This window comes from Papaver somniferum, chromosome 7 (genome assembly GCF_003573695.1).
Source record: "Papaver somniferum cultivar HN1 chromosome 7, ASM357369v1, whole genome shotgun sequence".
NCBI lineage: Eukaryota > Viridiplantae > Streptophyta > Magnoliopsida > Ranunculales > Papaveraceae > Papaver > Papaver somniferum.
In genome coordinates this window covers 12,994,418-13,012,379 of record NC_039364.1, presented here as the reverse complement: position 1 = coordinate 13,012,379, position 17,962 = coordinate 12,994,418, and the positions used below count along the sequence as shown (strand labels likewise).

At 38.4% G+C, this 17,962-nt stretch overlaps 1 protein-coding gene across 1 annotated transcript; it reads right to left on the bottom strand.

Moving 5' to 3' along the window:
• Positions 1-12,670: 12,670 nt before the first annotated feature.
• On the bottom strand, positions 12,671-13,246 carry LOC113294146 (F-box protein At5g49610-like). The gene has a single exon (XM_026542564.1). The coding sequence runs from the start codon at positions 13,244-13,246 to the stop codon at positions 12,671-12,673; it is 576 nt and encodes a 191-aa protein (XP_026398349.1).
• Positions 13,247-17,962: the final 4,716 nt, after the last annotated feature.

Genomic DNA, 17,962 nt, shown 5'->3' with positions numbered 1-17,962 from the left:
ATAAGGTAGCTACCCCTTATCATCCACAGACTAGTGGTCAGGTAAAGGTTTCCAATAGGTAGATAAAGCGTATATTAGAGAAAACAGTTAATCCTAATCGGAAAGACTGGTCGTCTAGGCTTACTGATGCCTTATGGGATTACTATACTGAGTTTAAGACCCCCATTGGAATGTCACCTTATCGACTTGTGTATGGAAAGGCATGTCACTTACCTGTTGAGTTATAACATATAGCATATTGGGATGTTAAGAAGCTAAACTTTTCACTTGACAAGGCATGAGCCCATAGGAAACTCCAGCTCAATGAGTTGGAAGAGATTCGTAAAGATGCTTACGATAGTGCTAAAGAGTATAAGAACAAAATGAAACTTGTGCATGATAGAAATATTTTAAGAAAGTCATTTTCTCCAGGTCAAAAAGTTCTTCTGTATGATACCCGCTTGCATCTTTTCCATGGGAAGTTACGTTCTCGGTGGATGGGTCCTTTTATTGTTCGCATTGTCTTTCCTCATGGAGCTATTGAGATCGAGACACCGGATGGTAGTAATTCTTTGAAGGTTAACAATCAAAGATTGAAACCCTTTCTAGAGCCCTTTCCTACAGGTGATGTTGAAGAGGTCCCTATGGAGGACCCTCTTTACCCTTGAGTGACCATCAACGCGGTTTGTATGTTGTATATTATTTTCTTCCTTAATCTCCGTAGAAAGATTTTTACGCTTTTCCCAGGTACTATCTTTCCGACTTCTCTCTTAACTGATTCCTCGTGTTACTTTATTTTTTTGGTATTGCTCTTTCATTAGAAACATTGAGGACAATGTTAGATTTAAGTTTGGGGGTGGGGAAGAAAATTTTGTTAGCTTTTAGTTGCAACAAATAAACTCCAGAGCCTAGAAATTTATGTTTATTAAGGATGTCAGTAACCAATCTAAGAGGATGGAAGCGTCTTGGTTGTAGAAGTTGAGGAACCAATATGAGTTGGATGGAAACATCTAAATAGAGTCTATTCAGAAAAGCACCGAGCTCAGGTGTGAAAAAAAAATGGTAGTTCGCCATATCTCGTTGAATCCTTTTCACTTCTATTTTTATTTTATTTTCCTTTAACTATGTTTCTAAGTGATTTGGTGGGGCACACGATTCAAGTTGTTACCATTGATAGGGTGAAATAGAGTGATTGAGATACAAAAAAAAATGAAAAAAGAAATTGAGACCAGACCAATTGGAATAAATTCAATAAATTCGACCACTGGTGCCCTTGTATATGCCAGTTGTGTGGACCTAGAGTTAGGATTATCACCCTCTAGTCCCCTTGTATATGCCAGCTCTGTTGATATTAGTCAGGCCGGTATCTCGGTCCATTATGATAGGTTCATCCTAGTAGTGGCCTTCAGACAGATATGGGAAACACCGTTCACCTTAGTCAACATCAAAACCATCTACTTTTTCTCTCATCCATCTTCTTAATCTTTACATGTGATTGGTTGACTCCGGTTATGATGTCCAGAAACTATCTGAGTAGAGCTCTGTCACTTATATATGAATTTCAGTATGCTTAAGTGCAAACTCGTGTACATCAATTGGAATTTCGCACCAGGGTACTTTCTTCTATCGTCAATGATTGTATGCCAACCAAGGAGATTCTTTAGTGCCATACAAGGTTCTGCGTAGATAGCTAGGGTCTGGAGTAAAGGTTTTGTGGGTACACCTCTGGTAAACCCTCCCGAGACTATATCTCGGTCACTAGGGCTACCTAGTGAGTTAGGAATTTCTAGATTAGTTTTGCTTGAGGACTAGCAAATAATAAGTTTGGGGGTATTTGATAGACACATTTTTGTGTCTAAGTTGTCCTCAATTTTCTGTATTGTTGGTACTCGATTTTGTACTTATTATGGTGTTTTATGTGTGTAGGTATTTTGGGAAATAAACATTTTTGGAAAAAATCGGCTCGAAAAGTTGTCTAAAGCGCCAGGAAGAATTGTTATCGGCACCCGCTGTTTTGATAAGGGGCACCCCCATGGCACCCCTCAAGGAACTTCTATTCGCACCCCTGCTCTGGATAGGGGGCAACCTTTCCTTTTCGTTTGAATTCTGAAAAATGGCGGGAAAACCAAGTTTTCAACTGCCGGAATTAGGGTTTGGGATTTGAGCTTGTTGCAGTGAGACTAAAGGGCTGAAATTAATTGGGTATACTCCAATGGGCTAGACAGGGATTATGTATGTGTTGGTTTCGATCCAGTTGGACTGAATACCAAGATTCGAAGAAATCAGAGAGATACTCATCGGAGGAGATATTCACAAGATTGCGCGAGCAGTAGAGGAGTTTGCACGTGTTTGGAAGACCCTAACAACTATTTGGAGTGTGAAGGAGTTAAATATGGCAATTTGAAAGCTTCGGAACGCGTGTAGAGATCAAAAATCTGAATTATTTTCTAAACTGGTCGTGAGGAATAATGCCGAGTAATGGAGAATTATATGAAGTTATTACGTGATATTTTGCTGCTGATGGGTTATAAATAGGTGATGGGATATCAGTGAGATGTTACGGAGTGATTGGAGAGAATTGGGAGTAGTTTAGAACATTAGAGAGCCGGAAATCATAGTTACAGGAATAATATTTTTTGTTGTTGGTGAAGAACATACGAAGAACATAAGACACACAGATACAGTCGTTCTTCAACAGTGCTAGCGACAGTTACCTTTTATCGTTTCCTGTAAAAATTGAGTTTGTAACAAATATAAGTGCTACAAACTCGGTTTTATTATTTTTCTCCATTTCATCATTTGTACACCACCTTTGAACAATAAAAATAAATTTTGAGCGTGTTTCCAATATGATGAGCTAAACCAAATCCCTGGGGTGACGGAGGAAGCCATTCTCTCAAGAATTATGTGGTAATATTTATTTTATAAATTTATGCAATATTTTTATATTATCAATTGCATTGGTAAAAAATGAATTAAATGATTTTCATTAATCAAATGTGTTTTCTCTTGATGATGCATGCTTAGTTTTAGACTCTTGATGCGTTATACTTGCGACTAACATTAAATATTTTGAAAATTTGATTTTAGCAATACTTTAGAATCGAATCAATTGTTTAAATTGCATGATATAAATTAATTTAGAACCACATAAGTATTGATGAATGGTGAAATCCTAGCTCCAGCTTCTCCATAATTTTCAGAACATATCAACATTTATTTGCTTTATTTTCTTTGCTTAAAAAAATTAAGTCTAAAAATCAAAATATGTACAAGTCTTGGACGAACTATTACTACAACAACTTTGAGAAACATCAAATGTCAGTAACACAATACCAATACAAGTTTGATTATAATTTTTATCATAATAGGCATCACTGTTTGTACCATGATCAAATTACCACATATTGGGACAGAATATTGTCTGGGCCACCATTCAGTCGTCACCTAAGCCTGCCAACTAGCCAACATACGCAACTCACCAGCCGGCCCAGTGTTACATGAAGTCAACGACTAGTCATTGGTCAAAGTCAATGACTGGTCAACCGAAAAAGTCAACAGTTGCTCAACGATAGTAGCCAAGTTTCCAACGGTGCTGCCGAATGCTCCCCGGCCAAGTCCGTCGGCCATGTCCCCCGGCCTTGTGCAAAGGAGAAATACTCCATTTAGATTGCCAGCAGTGATGCCAGCCAGTTTCCATCCAGATCGACAGCAATGCTTCCAACCAGTTTCCAGCCAAGTTGCCAGATGCGCTGCCAACCAATTCCTAGCCTTGTTTCTAGTCGTACTGTCAGCCAGTCTCAATCCATGTTGCAAACCATCCAATATACAACCATGTCTCCAGTCAAGGCAGTCTGTTATTCAAAGATCGATCTTCACAGTCAACGACAAAAGTCAACCATGTCATTCAAAGTCAAGGTTGTTGGTTAAACCCACAGGCCCATGCCAGTTTGGCTTGTTTCCACCGATCTAGTGAAAAATCCCTAGAAGAAGATTGTGGAAGTTTCTGACTGACTTGTTGACCAAGCTGCAAAGAAAGTTCTGGAACATTCCAGATATCTTCGTAATCAAGTTACTTGCAGAGGAAGTTTATCTCAAAATTAGGGTTTAACCCCGGTATAGAACTGTATAAATAGGGGGAATAATAACCCTAAAAGGGACACTCCCTGATAGAGAAAAATATACCAGCAAACTCTAAAAAGGGAACAAAAATCATTGTAACCCATACATCAATAAAGTATCTCTCTCTACGGGGATTCGTCCGTGGATGTAGGAAAACCATGCCTAACCCGTGTGTATCATCTTTGTGCTTGATTTGAGTTATTAACCCTAGTTTTCATCATCATCGCCGAAATTATCGTGCTTAGTGCCGGAAAATATTTTCTGGGTACAAACATTGACGCCGACTAAGGGGATCCATGAGAAAAGGAATCGTGTTTTCCCGTTGAGAAAAGTGTTTCAGAAAGATTTAAAATCGTGTTCCTGAAAAAGAAGTTTGGACGCCGTCAAAAACCACTACTGCAGTCCAATTGATCATAACTAATATAGTCCAGTTTGATCACAATTGTTGTAGTCCAACAGATCGCAGCTGCTGCAGACCAGATAATCGCAGTTACTGCAGTCCATTTGGTCGCAACTGCCGCAGTCCAGATTCGCTATTCCAGGTATGCTGAAACTATATTACCTTCAGAAACCACTGAAACTACATCGCGACAAAAACCAATGAACCGCTCTCAGGACGTTCTGTCCACGGTAAAAGATGGCGTAAAAGCATCATCAAAACTGTTGTGAGGATGTTCGGTTCGCAACAAGACAAGTCCAGAGTTCGAAGAAATTGCATCCCAGATAACGTAGCGGTTGCATGTCCGAGTTCTAAGTTCGTTGCCATCACCACCATCATGATTAGCGGTTGTCAGCCTAACTATCACTAACTCCTTCCATCAGGTACTTGCACCAGCTGCACGTACGACAGAGAACCCTAGGAAAAACCTCCAGTGAAGCATCACAAAAGTTTCCTGAAAAGGTCCACAAAGGCATCTCAAATAACCGTTACAGAAAACTGTTGCAGAAAATTCAAGGAGAAAAGACAACAGTTCTTTATGTTACACCAACCGTTGCAAGATGGAAAGACAACAATTCATAAAATTGTTACAAAAAGTTCGAGAGAAAAGACCACAGTTCGTGAAAAGTGTTGCGGAAAGTTTCAAAAGTGGCTATACCCGGCGGCCTTTCCAGGAGGCCAATTTCACCCACTTTAAAGGTACAGTTCACCCATATTAGTTTGTTGTCACCCACATTATGTTTATAGGTTCCGTTCACCTACATCAGATTTTCATCACCCACGTCAAGGTCTTGTTTACGTCATCAACCACATCAGATGCCACGTCATCACAACATAAAACTGTCAGAAAGGTTATGACGCCGTCAAGTTATCTTAACGTCGTTAACCACTCAGCCAATATGAACCGTCCAATGTAACGCTGTTATGACGTCGTTGGCATCATCGTTGAAAACGTCAGTATAACGTCATCTGCCAGCGTCACCATGACGTCATTGTCACCTTCTCCGATGCAGACATTTTCTCAGGCGTGCTCATTGTCTCCGGTGACAGTAGCATGAATTCTGGCGGCCGATCTCCGTCTGGCAGATCTTCCCGACGGCAACTTCTGCGTCTGGACCAAGCTCTGTTCGGAAGAGGTGAATGAATTCTATATACCTCTTATTCCCTTAGTCCTGAAATTTTTCCACCCCGCTACTTAATGCTGCCGTATATTTACGCCCCGCCAAGCCAAGCCGAGATGGCTCAATCAACCGAGTCGCTAGCCAAGTCAAGCCAATGGCTCCATGGATTTTTCCTCCCCATGTTGTTGGCCTTGCAGATTTATATGCCCCACTGTGGGCTTACGAAAACTATTCGTCGTGGGCTTGATGTTCGATTTTGTTTCTTTGATATTTCATTCGTATGACGTCTGAATTAGATGATTTTTGGCTCGTTGCAATAATATTTCAATATCCTACATCATGACGGTAAACTTTCTACATTTGGAGAAGAATATTTTTAGAGCAATCACATCATCAACATTTTTAGAGCAAGGTGCTCACCGAGCAAAGCCATTAGAAAATGGATCACTTCATCAACATGTGAATGCCACATCGTCAACCGGGTGCCAAGTCAGTTTGCACCTAACGATATCAGTTGTCACATTCGCAATTTTCTACCGTGAAAAGTTCCATGACAGTGGAAGTTGCGCCACTCCTGCCTCGTCAGAAATTTTTCCACACGGCTTACTCAACATACAATTTTGTTTCTTCGATAACTTCTTCGGCGTACATCCGAATTGACCGATTTTCGAATCGTTGAGATCGCATGTGAAATTCCAACATCATGATGGCGGAATTTCAACGTTTTGGAAAAAGTTATTTTTTTAGATTGGAGTGGCGACATCGAATGAGATCGATTCCCAACGACATTATTTTTACAGTTCGGAAATGCTCTTTCCTAAATAAAAATTCGCAACATGTTGTTCGACAATTATCACCACTGGGAGATCCTAATCACTATATAAACCAAGTCGCAATAGTACTTCTCATAAGGTATGTATACAATTTAACTATTTTTGCATCATTTCATATAATCATGCATACTTTTGTTCAAAGAAACGTCTACAATGTGGGGAGTGTTTTCGCATTCCAAGTCATGTGTAGATGCACACATCTCATTTCTGTGGGCATCTGGAATAGTGGGACTGGCCCCTTGCGCGTATTCCAGATAGCAAACACCTTCAACTTTTCATGCGCGAGCAAGATGCAGCAAGGAAGTGCACCCTTGTGCGAGCATTGGGCAGCATGACAATCACCATCTTCTTGGGGAGAGTTTCATATCACTTCAACGTGGTTGATCATCACTTAGGGGAGAGATATGTAACACCTCACGGTCTAAAGTAACTCTTTTGTGGCAAGCTACGTAACACTCCACATATTTGGGGGAGAGTTACGTAGCACCTAAATACAATGTGAAATTCAGTTGCTGGAAATCAAAACAAAGGAAAAACCGAGCTTCTTAATATTACAACGAGTTACAAGATTAAGAGGGGGCGAGTATACACCTTAACATTTTGATGCGATTATCGCAAACAATAAAATTAATAACTGTTGCAGTCCAGCTGATCGCAGCTTCTGTAGTCCAGTTTCTGAGCAATTGCTGTACTCAGTTGGATGCAACTGATGCAGTTCGCTCATAACTGTTGTACTCAGTTGGATGCAACTGATGCAGTTCGCTCATAACTGCTGTACTCAGTTGGGCGCAACTCATGCAGCCAAGTTTTTCTCATAATTGTTGTACTCAGCTAATCGCAGCTGCTGCAGTCCAACTTCCCTCGTATCTCCTGCAGTCTAGATGATCGCAGTCCATCTTCGTCTGCAGCTCATGTAGTCTAGATGATCGCAGCTGCTGCAGTACAACTTTGCTCAAAACCTTTAGACTATCTGATCGCATATGCTTCATTACATATTTGCTCACAATTGATACAGTCCAGTTTTTATTGAAGATCCAGTTTCATTCTTAACTGTTGCGGTCCAGTTTTACATCACTCATGTTATCCTGATTCATATAACTATTGACGACATATAAAGATCGATGTCATATCCAGTAGCATAACTAAGATCGCTCGAGGTCCAACGGCACACAAAGTTTGTTACCATCCCAACTATTGAAGAATCACACCCTTTCGCTCGCAACTACCATAACTCAGTCTGTACTTGAAAACAGTTTAATACCAACAGCTACTGCTACCCAGTTTGGTTAGAAATTACGATCATCCTGCATATTCAAGTTTTGTTTGCAACAACCGCTGACACAGATTCTAGCTCAGTGATTGCAAAGATAGCTCGTCTTTTCCAACAACTGTTACCAATCTAAGTTCTACACAACTGTTGCAGTTCAGTTTTGCACCAACCATTGCAGATCAGTTTTGATCAACATATGCATCTCACTTTCAAGAATACAATTGTTTCACATCAATCACTGTAATCCAGTTTCACCGGTGATTGTCCGGATCATCTTTCGCCCGCAATCGTTGTACTCATGCTTCATGCAGCTGCTCCAATATCACGCTTCTATTGCAGATAAGTTTGTTTTTCAAATCCAGTTTTTGTCTACAACAATGGTTCGTGTTCCCCTTATGTCGTTCAACCTTTAACCTCACTTGGGGGCGTCTTGGTTATGGTTTCCGCAAACAGCAAGGGAAGTTCGTCATTCACTTCAACAACAATAATCCACGCTTGGGAGCGATTTTACCATTGTATGTCAATAAAAAATGGAAAAATAACTTCTTAACCCCCAACAAGTGGGAGGTTAAGAGGGGGCGATGTTTGTACCATGAAAAAATTACCACATATTGGGCCAGAATATTGTCTGGACCACCATTCAGCCGTCATCTAAGCCTACCAACCAGCCAACAGACGCAGCTCACCAAACGACCCAGTGTTACATGAAGTCAATGACTAGTCAATGGTCAAATTCAACAATGGGTCAACCGAAAAAGTCAACAATTGGTCAATGGTCGTAGCTAAGTTGCTAGCGGTTTTTCCGAATGCTCCCCGGCCATGCCCCCCGGCCAAGTTCGCCGGCCATGTCCCCCGACCTTGTGCACAGGCGAAGTACTCCATCCATATTTCCAGTAGTGCTGCCAGCCAGTTTCCATCCAGGTCGCCAGCAGTGATGCCAACCAGTTTCCAGCCAAGTTGCCAGATGCGCTGCCAACCAGTTTCCAGCCTTGTTGCTAGTCGTACTGTCAGCCGGTCTCAATCCATGTTGCCAACCATCTATTATCCAACCATGTCTGCAGTCAAGGCAGTCTGCTAAAGATCGATCTTTACAGTCAACGACAAAAGTCAACCCTTCCAGTTGATAAGCATGTATATGCTACATTTTATACCCATATTTATATTAGCTATGATACAATATTTTATTTACTAATACTATTTTATTGCTTTTGTAGAAAGTATAAGTGAATTCGATCATCCAGCGAATAAACAGCAAAATGTGAGACTTAATGGTGTTTGCGATGAAAATGGAAAAATGTGGTTGGCCTGGTACTTCCATATATCAACAACCACAATGATGAAATGTGGTTGGCCTGGTATTTCCATGTATCAGCAACCACAATGATGAAATGAGGAGGGCCTGGTATTTCCATATATCAGCAACCACAATGAAAAAAATGACAAAATGTAGCTGGTCTGGTATCTCCATATATATCAGCAGCATAAAATTGTTTCATAGGCGAGGCACAAACGCAGCAAATGAATTGAAATCAAAGTGGGGTTGGCACATGCAAACTCAAAATGGGAGTATTTTATCTTTCTTACTTTATTACAAATATATTCCACCGGGAAAGATAATTTATTTGCCATGTGAAGAATTAATTGAGGAATATTTACACGTGAGATTATTTTGGAAATAAAATAACTCTTTCTTCATTTGGAAGATTTTGGAAATAAGGAGAGATTATTATTTCATTGGAAGAACGAGGTGGCAATACTATTTGGGGAAAGATATTGTTGACGACATCAACTTGCATGCAAGATATTTTCATAGAATAATTTATTTTGATTCTTTGATTAATGAAATAAAAAAAAGGGAAGGTTATAAGAAGGGGTGTCGACTATTTGAGAGGAGGCGCCCGGCCACAGGGCCGTAAGTAGAGAAGGGTTTTGAAGTTTTGTTTTCGATTCTCCATTTTTCATTAGCTAGAGTTTGATTTTAATATGTTTACGGTTTTTGAGAAAGCCATGTCTAGCTAGAGTCATGTTAGGGTTTAGGTAGAAACCAATTTAATTGTGTAAACTCTACATTTATATGCTCAATAATGATTTGAATGACTAGTAGTTTTTCTTCATATGGCTTGGTATTTTATTGTTCATGTGATTTTCTTGATTATTTATGCTTTTCAATTGATATGGCGTTCTTTGGTTAAATCCCTTGACGTGATATGCTTTAGGATTGATAGGTAATGCTTTAGAATCACTACCCATGAAGCGAAGAAAATTACAGTGGAGAAACAATATTTGAAAATGCATGGAATATATTTTTAATGACTAGTAGAATTTGCATAATTAATTGGTGGAGACCGAAAATCCTAATAACCCGCTCTCATTTTGTTTACTGTTAGAATTATTATTATTTCATTTTGTTCCAAATTTCTGAAAATCGTTCAAACATCATCTTGTCGATTAGTTAGTTTTGATATTAATTAGTAGTAGTATTTCACACTCCTGGTGGAAACGACCTATACTTGTCATTGTTCTGCTTGTTAGAAACTGTGAACTTGCAGTATTTTATTGTAGGTTTCCCAACCTACCACCAGTCAAAGTCAAGGTCGTCGGTCAAATCCGCAGGCCCATACCAGTTTGGCCCGTTTCCACCGATCCAATGGAAAAAACCTGGAAGAAAATTGTGGAAGTTTCTGGATGATGACTTGGTGACCAAGCTGCAGAGAAAGTTATGAAACATTCCAGATATCTTCCTAGTCAAGTTACTACCAGAGGAAGTTTATCTCGAAATTGGGGTTTAACCCAGATATTGAACTGTATAAATAGGGGGAATTATAACCCTAAAAGAGACAAGCCCTGATAGAGAAAAATACACCAGCAAACCCTAAAAAGGGAACAAAGATCACTGTAACCCATACATCAATAAAGTATCTCTCCTTACGGGGATTCGTCAGTGGATGTAGGCAAACCATGTCGAACCACGTTAAATTCGTGTCTATCATCTTTATGCTTGATTTGTGTTATTAACCCTAGTTTTCATCATCATCGCCGAAATTATCGTGTTTAGTGCCTGGAAGTATTTTCTGGGTACAAACAATCACATTACTCCAGTTTTCATGCTTGATTTTAAAAAAAAAACTATGGTTAAAACCTTTGAAACTATGTCATGCTCAACAAGTTCACGGAGTTTTATATTTTCTTTGCTTGCCAAGAACATGAAGTTGGACATTTCGGAGGAAGGCTAGGCCCTCATGAATGTATCAATTAGAAAAGCCAGTCATGAAACAACACTAAATGAGCATTCCTGTGAAGGTGACCATTATTTGGTTTGTGATTTCATTTGGCATTGAGTGGCAATTAGTCCCAAAATATTCACCTCAATTACAGTACAACCTAATCAAGTGTCTCTGCGTCAATAACATAAACTTAGGATATTACAGCAAATGTGTCTCCCTCTGTCTTTACTCCATCCTTGAGAAATTTTGCGCCCATCATGATGTCATTTATCAGGAGCAGTGATTGCAAGTATTGCAAGTTTAAAAGTTTGCATAAGACTGGAATGTTAGGGAAGCATGACGACTTCATTATAGATCACTTGACATTAGCTTACAAAATAGAGATGACATACAAACTAGAAAGAAACAAAGTATACCAACATAACTTAAAAATTAATTACCCAAAAATAAAAAGAAAAAATGTTCGAATGAACCATTTCTTTCAGTGCCTCCATCAAAACTAAAGACTTAAAACATAATTCAGACAAATTAAAATAGGTCTAAATTCATTCATTTTTTCAAAGATGTACGAAATTACAACTATTTGTTTATTAGTATTTCTTCATTGGTAGATCCAAACCCATTTGCTCTTCATCAGATGAGAAATCAACTCTTAATGAGTAGAAGGAAACCCATTTTATTTTCATCATATAACAAATCAACAATAGAGATTGTTGGAATATTTTCAACGCCGCTAACCAAAGGGGGGTCCTGGGGGGCATCGCCCCAGGACACCATTGATGTCTGTTGATGAAGGAACCTGACGTTTCGTGAATAGAAACCTGTTGGCGAATAAAAAACCTATTCCCAACAGGTGCAAAACCCTTTATAAATAGCTTCTCCCAGTTTCGTTTAACATATAAGAAAAATCAATCTGTTTTCTCTATTTCAAAAGCATCATCAGAAATCAGAAATCTCTTTGTGTGTTCTTGATTGAATCAAGGGGTACAAACCTTGAATTCAGTTTTCGTTGCAGGGCTTTCATTGTATCCTGAAGGCAATATTTCGCATACCTGTTGTAATCGCCAATTGTTATTGGGAGGGTAGAAATATTTGTCTAAAAGAAATTTATACAAGCCTTGAAAGTTTTGGAGTGCAACAATTTCTTCTCTGTGTCATTCATCCTTTGTGAAACCCATTTTTTTTTCAACAGAGATTATGAGATTGTATTCTTCATCAGCAAACCCATATATTTTCAATGCATGTTGCATCCGTCCATCCAACAAAGCTAACATAACACAAACTTCTACAATCTAGGTAGAGGACCATAAAATGTATGAGAGGAGAAATGGTTATGCTTATGCGAGTGTTCTGTTGTTGGTCATCTACATCGGAATCCTTATATTTCTATGGTTGTTTTTGAGGCGGAACAAATTCATGGAAAACCAACATCCGTATCAAAAACCAAATAGAAACTCATCGTTCTTCAAGAGTTGCAAGGGAACAAATTCTTCAACCAACCCAAAATGTTTTTTCATATCAATAGTAAAAAGCTTATTCCAAGACTTTCTGGCTTCATATTGCTTCAACTGCACCACTTCAACACCAATGTCACTATCAAACCCACATATGCAAAGAGACCCTCCAAACACAAACAGATTTGTTCTGATGTCTACGCTTAACAAGTCGGGCCATGTCATCTCTTAGAATACCTCTTTCTCAAAATCAAAAGCAAGAATAACTCTACGATATACTTCATCATACATACGATATTCTTTCCAATGAATAACTCCATTAATTGGCACTTGATTACGCTCGCTAATAACATGATAAAAGATGCTATCAAGTGTTATCCAAGTATTTGATCCTGAAGTATAGAGGTAAACGTCAGACCCCTTAACTTCATCCCCAGAATCACCATTATATCTGGCAAGACATACCACTTTGAACTCCCCACTCTCATAATTATAACAAAACCCATATTGTATATCTATGAGATCGTAGTCCTGGTTGTCTGGACCCGTAACTGGTGTATCTAGTATGGGTAATTTTGGTAATTTCTTAAATACATTTGTGGATGGATTCCAAATGAGAATGATATCCCTGTCATAAGGACTTACGCAAACCAAACCATTACAACATCCAAAATACTGAAGATCATCGTCTTCTACAAATGGGAGATTTGTGTTAACAGAACCAGTACATGTAGATGATGATGGATCGTAATCTATGGTGTAAATGTGGTCATGATGATTTTTCCATGAATGAAGCAACACCATTCAACTTTATCAAACGCTTTCGACATATCTAACTTTAACCCCATTATGCCACCTCTGACCTTTTTATTCATTTTTTTTTATGGAATGAACTAATTCTTGCAGCTATAATCATATTGTCCTGAACCTGGAAATTTCTATTTGGAACATAAGCCGCTTGAAAAAGGTTAATGATTTTTCTCAATAATGGTTTCATTTTATTTATGATAATTTAGAGATTATCTTGTAGTTCGAGTTGCATAAAGATATAGGTCTAAAATCCGTGCGGGTGACAAGATTATTGATCTTAGGAATAAGAGTAAGAAATGTATGGTTCATTTTGTTAGAGCATTGCTCGGTCGAACTCGCAAGCGTTGCTATCTCAAGCTTGTTTGTAAAGTTTAGTTTCCAAAACTATAAATCTTGATTTCTAGTCTACTTATATCTAAGTCTCGGATTAGGAAAGAAAGTGTAATTGAGCTTTAGACTTCATGGCGTTCATTAATTGAAGACGGAGAACTACTAAGGAGATTGTGGAACTTCATCAACAAAAAGTATGTGGAGAATTGAACTCATATATCACTCAAAAGTCTATCTACTCTATCACCTATTTGAGATAGAAGTCATATAGATATATAGACTTCGATTATACACATTTGATATTTTGAGCTGAGTTTAACTCGCTTACATATTTCAAGAAATATGTGTTGGTAAGCTTTCGCTTTAACCAAGTTCATCTGATATTCTTGACGAAAGCCAAAAGATGATCATGTGAAAATCGCCTGGTAGCATCTTACATGATTTGTGTGAGACAATCATTTGACGTAGACTTGGGATGTTTCGTGTTGATCATTCGATCACTTGAAAATTACTTTGAAGCTAATAGTTTGTGTGAGACAACTATTGTCGTCTTCTAAGAATGTTTCAATGATTAAAATAAGAGTTTAGAACAATTAACCATGATTGGATATAGCATAACATGCGTACTTGTATGATAACTGTTGCAAATTATTCCAAGACTGTGAACCATGGCATGCATACCCCTATGCGTACTTGTTGGTTAGTTGAAAGTCTGAGAACTTAGTATGCATACACGTATGCGTACCATCTTAAAGTTCAAATCCGGAAATTCACCTGAGTTTGGAGGTATGCGTACTCGTTCACATACTAGAGAACCCAAGCCAGGTCCGGCTACTTAGGTATGCATACCCGTTTGCATACTTGAGTAAGTTATGTTCTAAACTCAGTTTGTTCATGAGCTAATACATTTATAAATTAAGGAATGCAATCTTTTGCAAACCGTGGCTATAATGTTCATGAATTGATTCGAGTGAATCAAAATCGATTTTTCATCAATTGTGTCTTGTATACTTCTATGAGAATATAAACAATTGAAAAAATCTAGAACTAGTTTCATTTGAGTCATTTGAACTAGTTATGTTAAGATGAATAAGGTTGGTATGAAAGTGTTCATATGGCTAACTTCGGTTAACTATTGTTGAGCCAACAAGCGTTTATGTACGGTTACCCATATCTAAATGAAGCCACTTTTCATTTGTATGTAACAAGCTAAGTTCGATCTAACGATTGAAAGATATTAGCTTGAGTCTAATCAGGTTTTCATCTAATGATGAATATGGAATGCTTTGTTACCAAGGTAACATTGATTTCAAACCCTGATTTGAAGACTATATAAGGGAGAATTCTAGCAACTGGGAAATCTAATCCCCACACCTCCTGTGTGATACTAGTTGCGACTAGAGTCGATTCTCCTTTAACTTAAGTTTTTCTAAAACCATTATAGGTTAACGACTAAAAGACTTCACTAGGATTGTGAAGCCAGACCCAAATATTTTCTCTGTAGTTGTTTGTTCTGACCTTGCTTTATTCTATCGTATTTGCGTACTATCTTCTCTAAGATTTGCTCGAGATTTAATCTCCGATAGGCAAGATAAAAAGTAGTCACAAACATCTTCATCTCATCGTTTGTGATTCCACAATATCTTGTTTCGCTACCATACGATTAAGATTATTGTGATGTGATTGATATTACTGGACTGTTCTTCGAGAATATAAGTCCGGTGTATCAATTGGCTCCTGATCATCTTGATTTATCAAAAGACGGAATAAAACTCGTAGGTATTTCTGCGGGAGACAGATTTATCTATTCAATAGACTTTTCTGTGTGAGACATATTGGTTTATCAAGTCTTCAATTTTGGGTCGTAGCAACTCTTGCTTGTGGGTGAGATCAGCTAAGGGAATCAAGTGCGCAGAGTCCTGCTGGGATTCAGAGGCGTAAGGAACTCGACTGCACCTTGATCGGTGTGAGATTAGTTAGGGCTCAACTACATTCCAGTCCGAAGTTAACTTGGAGTAGCCTAATGTCTGTAGCGTCTTAATACTCTGTAGTGCTCAAATATGGATTAAGTCCCGGGGTTTTTCTGCATTTGCAGTTTCCTTGTTAACAAAATTTCTGGTTTCTGTGTTATTTCTTTTATGCATTATATTTGTTTATATAATTGAAATATCACAGGTTGTGCGTAGTTCAATCAATTAGATAATCCAAACTTTGGTTGTTGATATAAATTGATTGACACTTGAACATTCAACTTTGGTATCGTTCAAGTTATTTCTCATATTAATCAGGCTCGCATATTTCTATCTGTTCGATTGCAGATTGTTTTGAGAAATTGAGATATAACTCTTGGATATATTTCCATTGATTGAGTCTGAATGTCTAGTTGATTCTCTTGGAATTATATTGGAGTTTGTCCATAAATATTACCTAAACGAAATATTGGGTGAGGTTTTAAGACATCCACTTTTTCATATTTCTTTAAGCAGGCATCTCGAAAATAAAAAACTTTTGACAGTTTTAAGGATGTCATTTTCAAGCAGCTCCATATTCACTTATAGAACCCCGGTGGGAAACGATTGGGACCTGGACCAGACCATGGATCCATCTGCTTAATAGTACTTCTTATTTCCTGCTTAGTAATTGGACTCAATAGTTTCTCATTGTCCTCATTACTAATACATGGACTTATGCAATTCAAGAAATATGATTGAAATTCTCAAGCTGCAATGTGCCGTTGGACCATTGACCATCACTAAGCTTAAGGGCACAAACATGATTGAAATTATTTATTCTATTCATAATGGAGTGATATAAGCTAGTATTTTTATTAAATTCCCTGATGTAATCTACTATGGATTTTTGAGCGTAACTCTTCTTGAATTTTCTGCCAGTGGCTAAGATTTATTTCAACTTGCTTGATAGCAGCGAGATTCTGAGTAGAAGATGGTTGCTTATTCAGAACTTTTACTTGATTAGTCAGATAACTGGGGTTATGATCTATATTACCAAAGTGGTTGGTGTTCCAAAGTTTCAGCTCACGCTTAACAAATCTTAGTCTATTTACTAGCTGAAAAGCTAATGATAATGACCTCATGAGAGGATAGATCAAGGAATCAATATTTGTTATATCTATATGCTTTTTACCTTGGTGAGATTGAGGACTAGTCACCAAGAGTATAGGAGAATGGTCAGACCCTACGGTATCAATATGAAATTTTTTTACAGTTCTCATAATGACTACTCGGGTTAGCAACAATTAAAACATTAACCATTGTATCAGTATTGTGGACTATATCAAACTGAAAATTACTCTTCCACATTAAAGCAATACCTTTTGAGAGACCAGCAGAAGGAAAGACCCAATTATTAGGGTATCTTAATGTTTTCATCTGCAAATATAGGGTTGGTCCTGGTGAAATCCACGGATTACTGTTGAAATGCTCATCCCTACGAGACTCAGTCTGCTAGCCTCAAATAGGGAGTCATGCTTTTGGCTATATATGGAGTATGGACTAGCCCAGTTGGTTGGTTAGCCCCGTGATGATGATCCAACAAAATGGAACAACTACGCGGATAAAACTCATTTGGGCCTTGTAGGGTTGAAACATCCACCTCTATTCATCCTAGCCCTCTACCAATTTTCCCTCTTACTTATGTTTATCTCCATCATCTAAACTACGGGTTCTAACCTCATAAGGAAACTAATTGATGAACAATAAAAGAGACACAAATTTTACGTGGTTCGGAAAGTTATGCCTACGTCCACGGATGAATCCCCGTAGGGAGAAAAATTATATTGATGTGATGATTACAATAATTCTTCTATGGGTAGCTCACCTAGAATTCCTCCCCCCCTGCTTGCCCCCTCTAGGGTTTAGGATACATATATTTATATATTTGTATGGACTTGTATATCAAGTAACCTGGAATATTCAGGAACTTTCTTCTAGGGTTTCATAAATATGCTGGTAGAAACGGGCCGCTGAAAATGGGTCAGCAAACTGAAAATGGGTCAGCAAACTGGACCAGTAGATACAGGCTGTCAGGCGGATAAAACTCATTTGGGCCTTGTAGGGTTGAAACATCCACCTCCATTCATCCTAGCCCTCTATCAATTTTTCCTCTTACATATGTTTATCTCCATCGTCTAAACTACGGGTTCCAACCTCAAAAGGAAACTAATTGATGAACGATAAAAGAGACAAAGATTTTACGTGGTTCGGCAAGTTGTGTCTACGTCCAGGGATGAATCCCAGTAGGGAGAAAAATTATATTGATGTGATGATTACAATAATTCTTCTATGGATAGCTCACCTAGAATTCTTCCTGTCCACCACCCCACCCCCGGGCCTCCTACTGGGGGCCCGCACGACCTCCTAC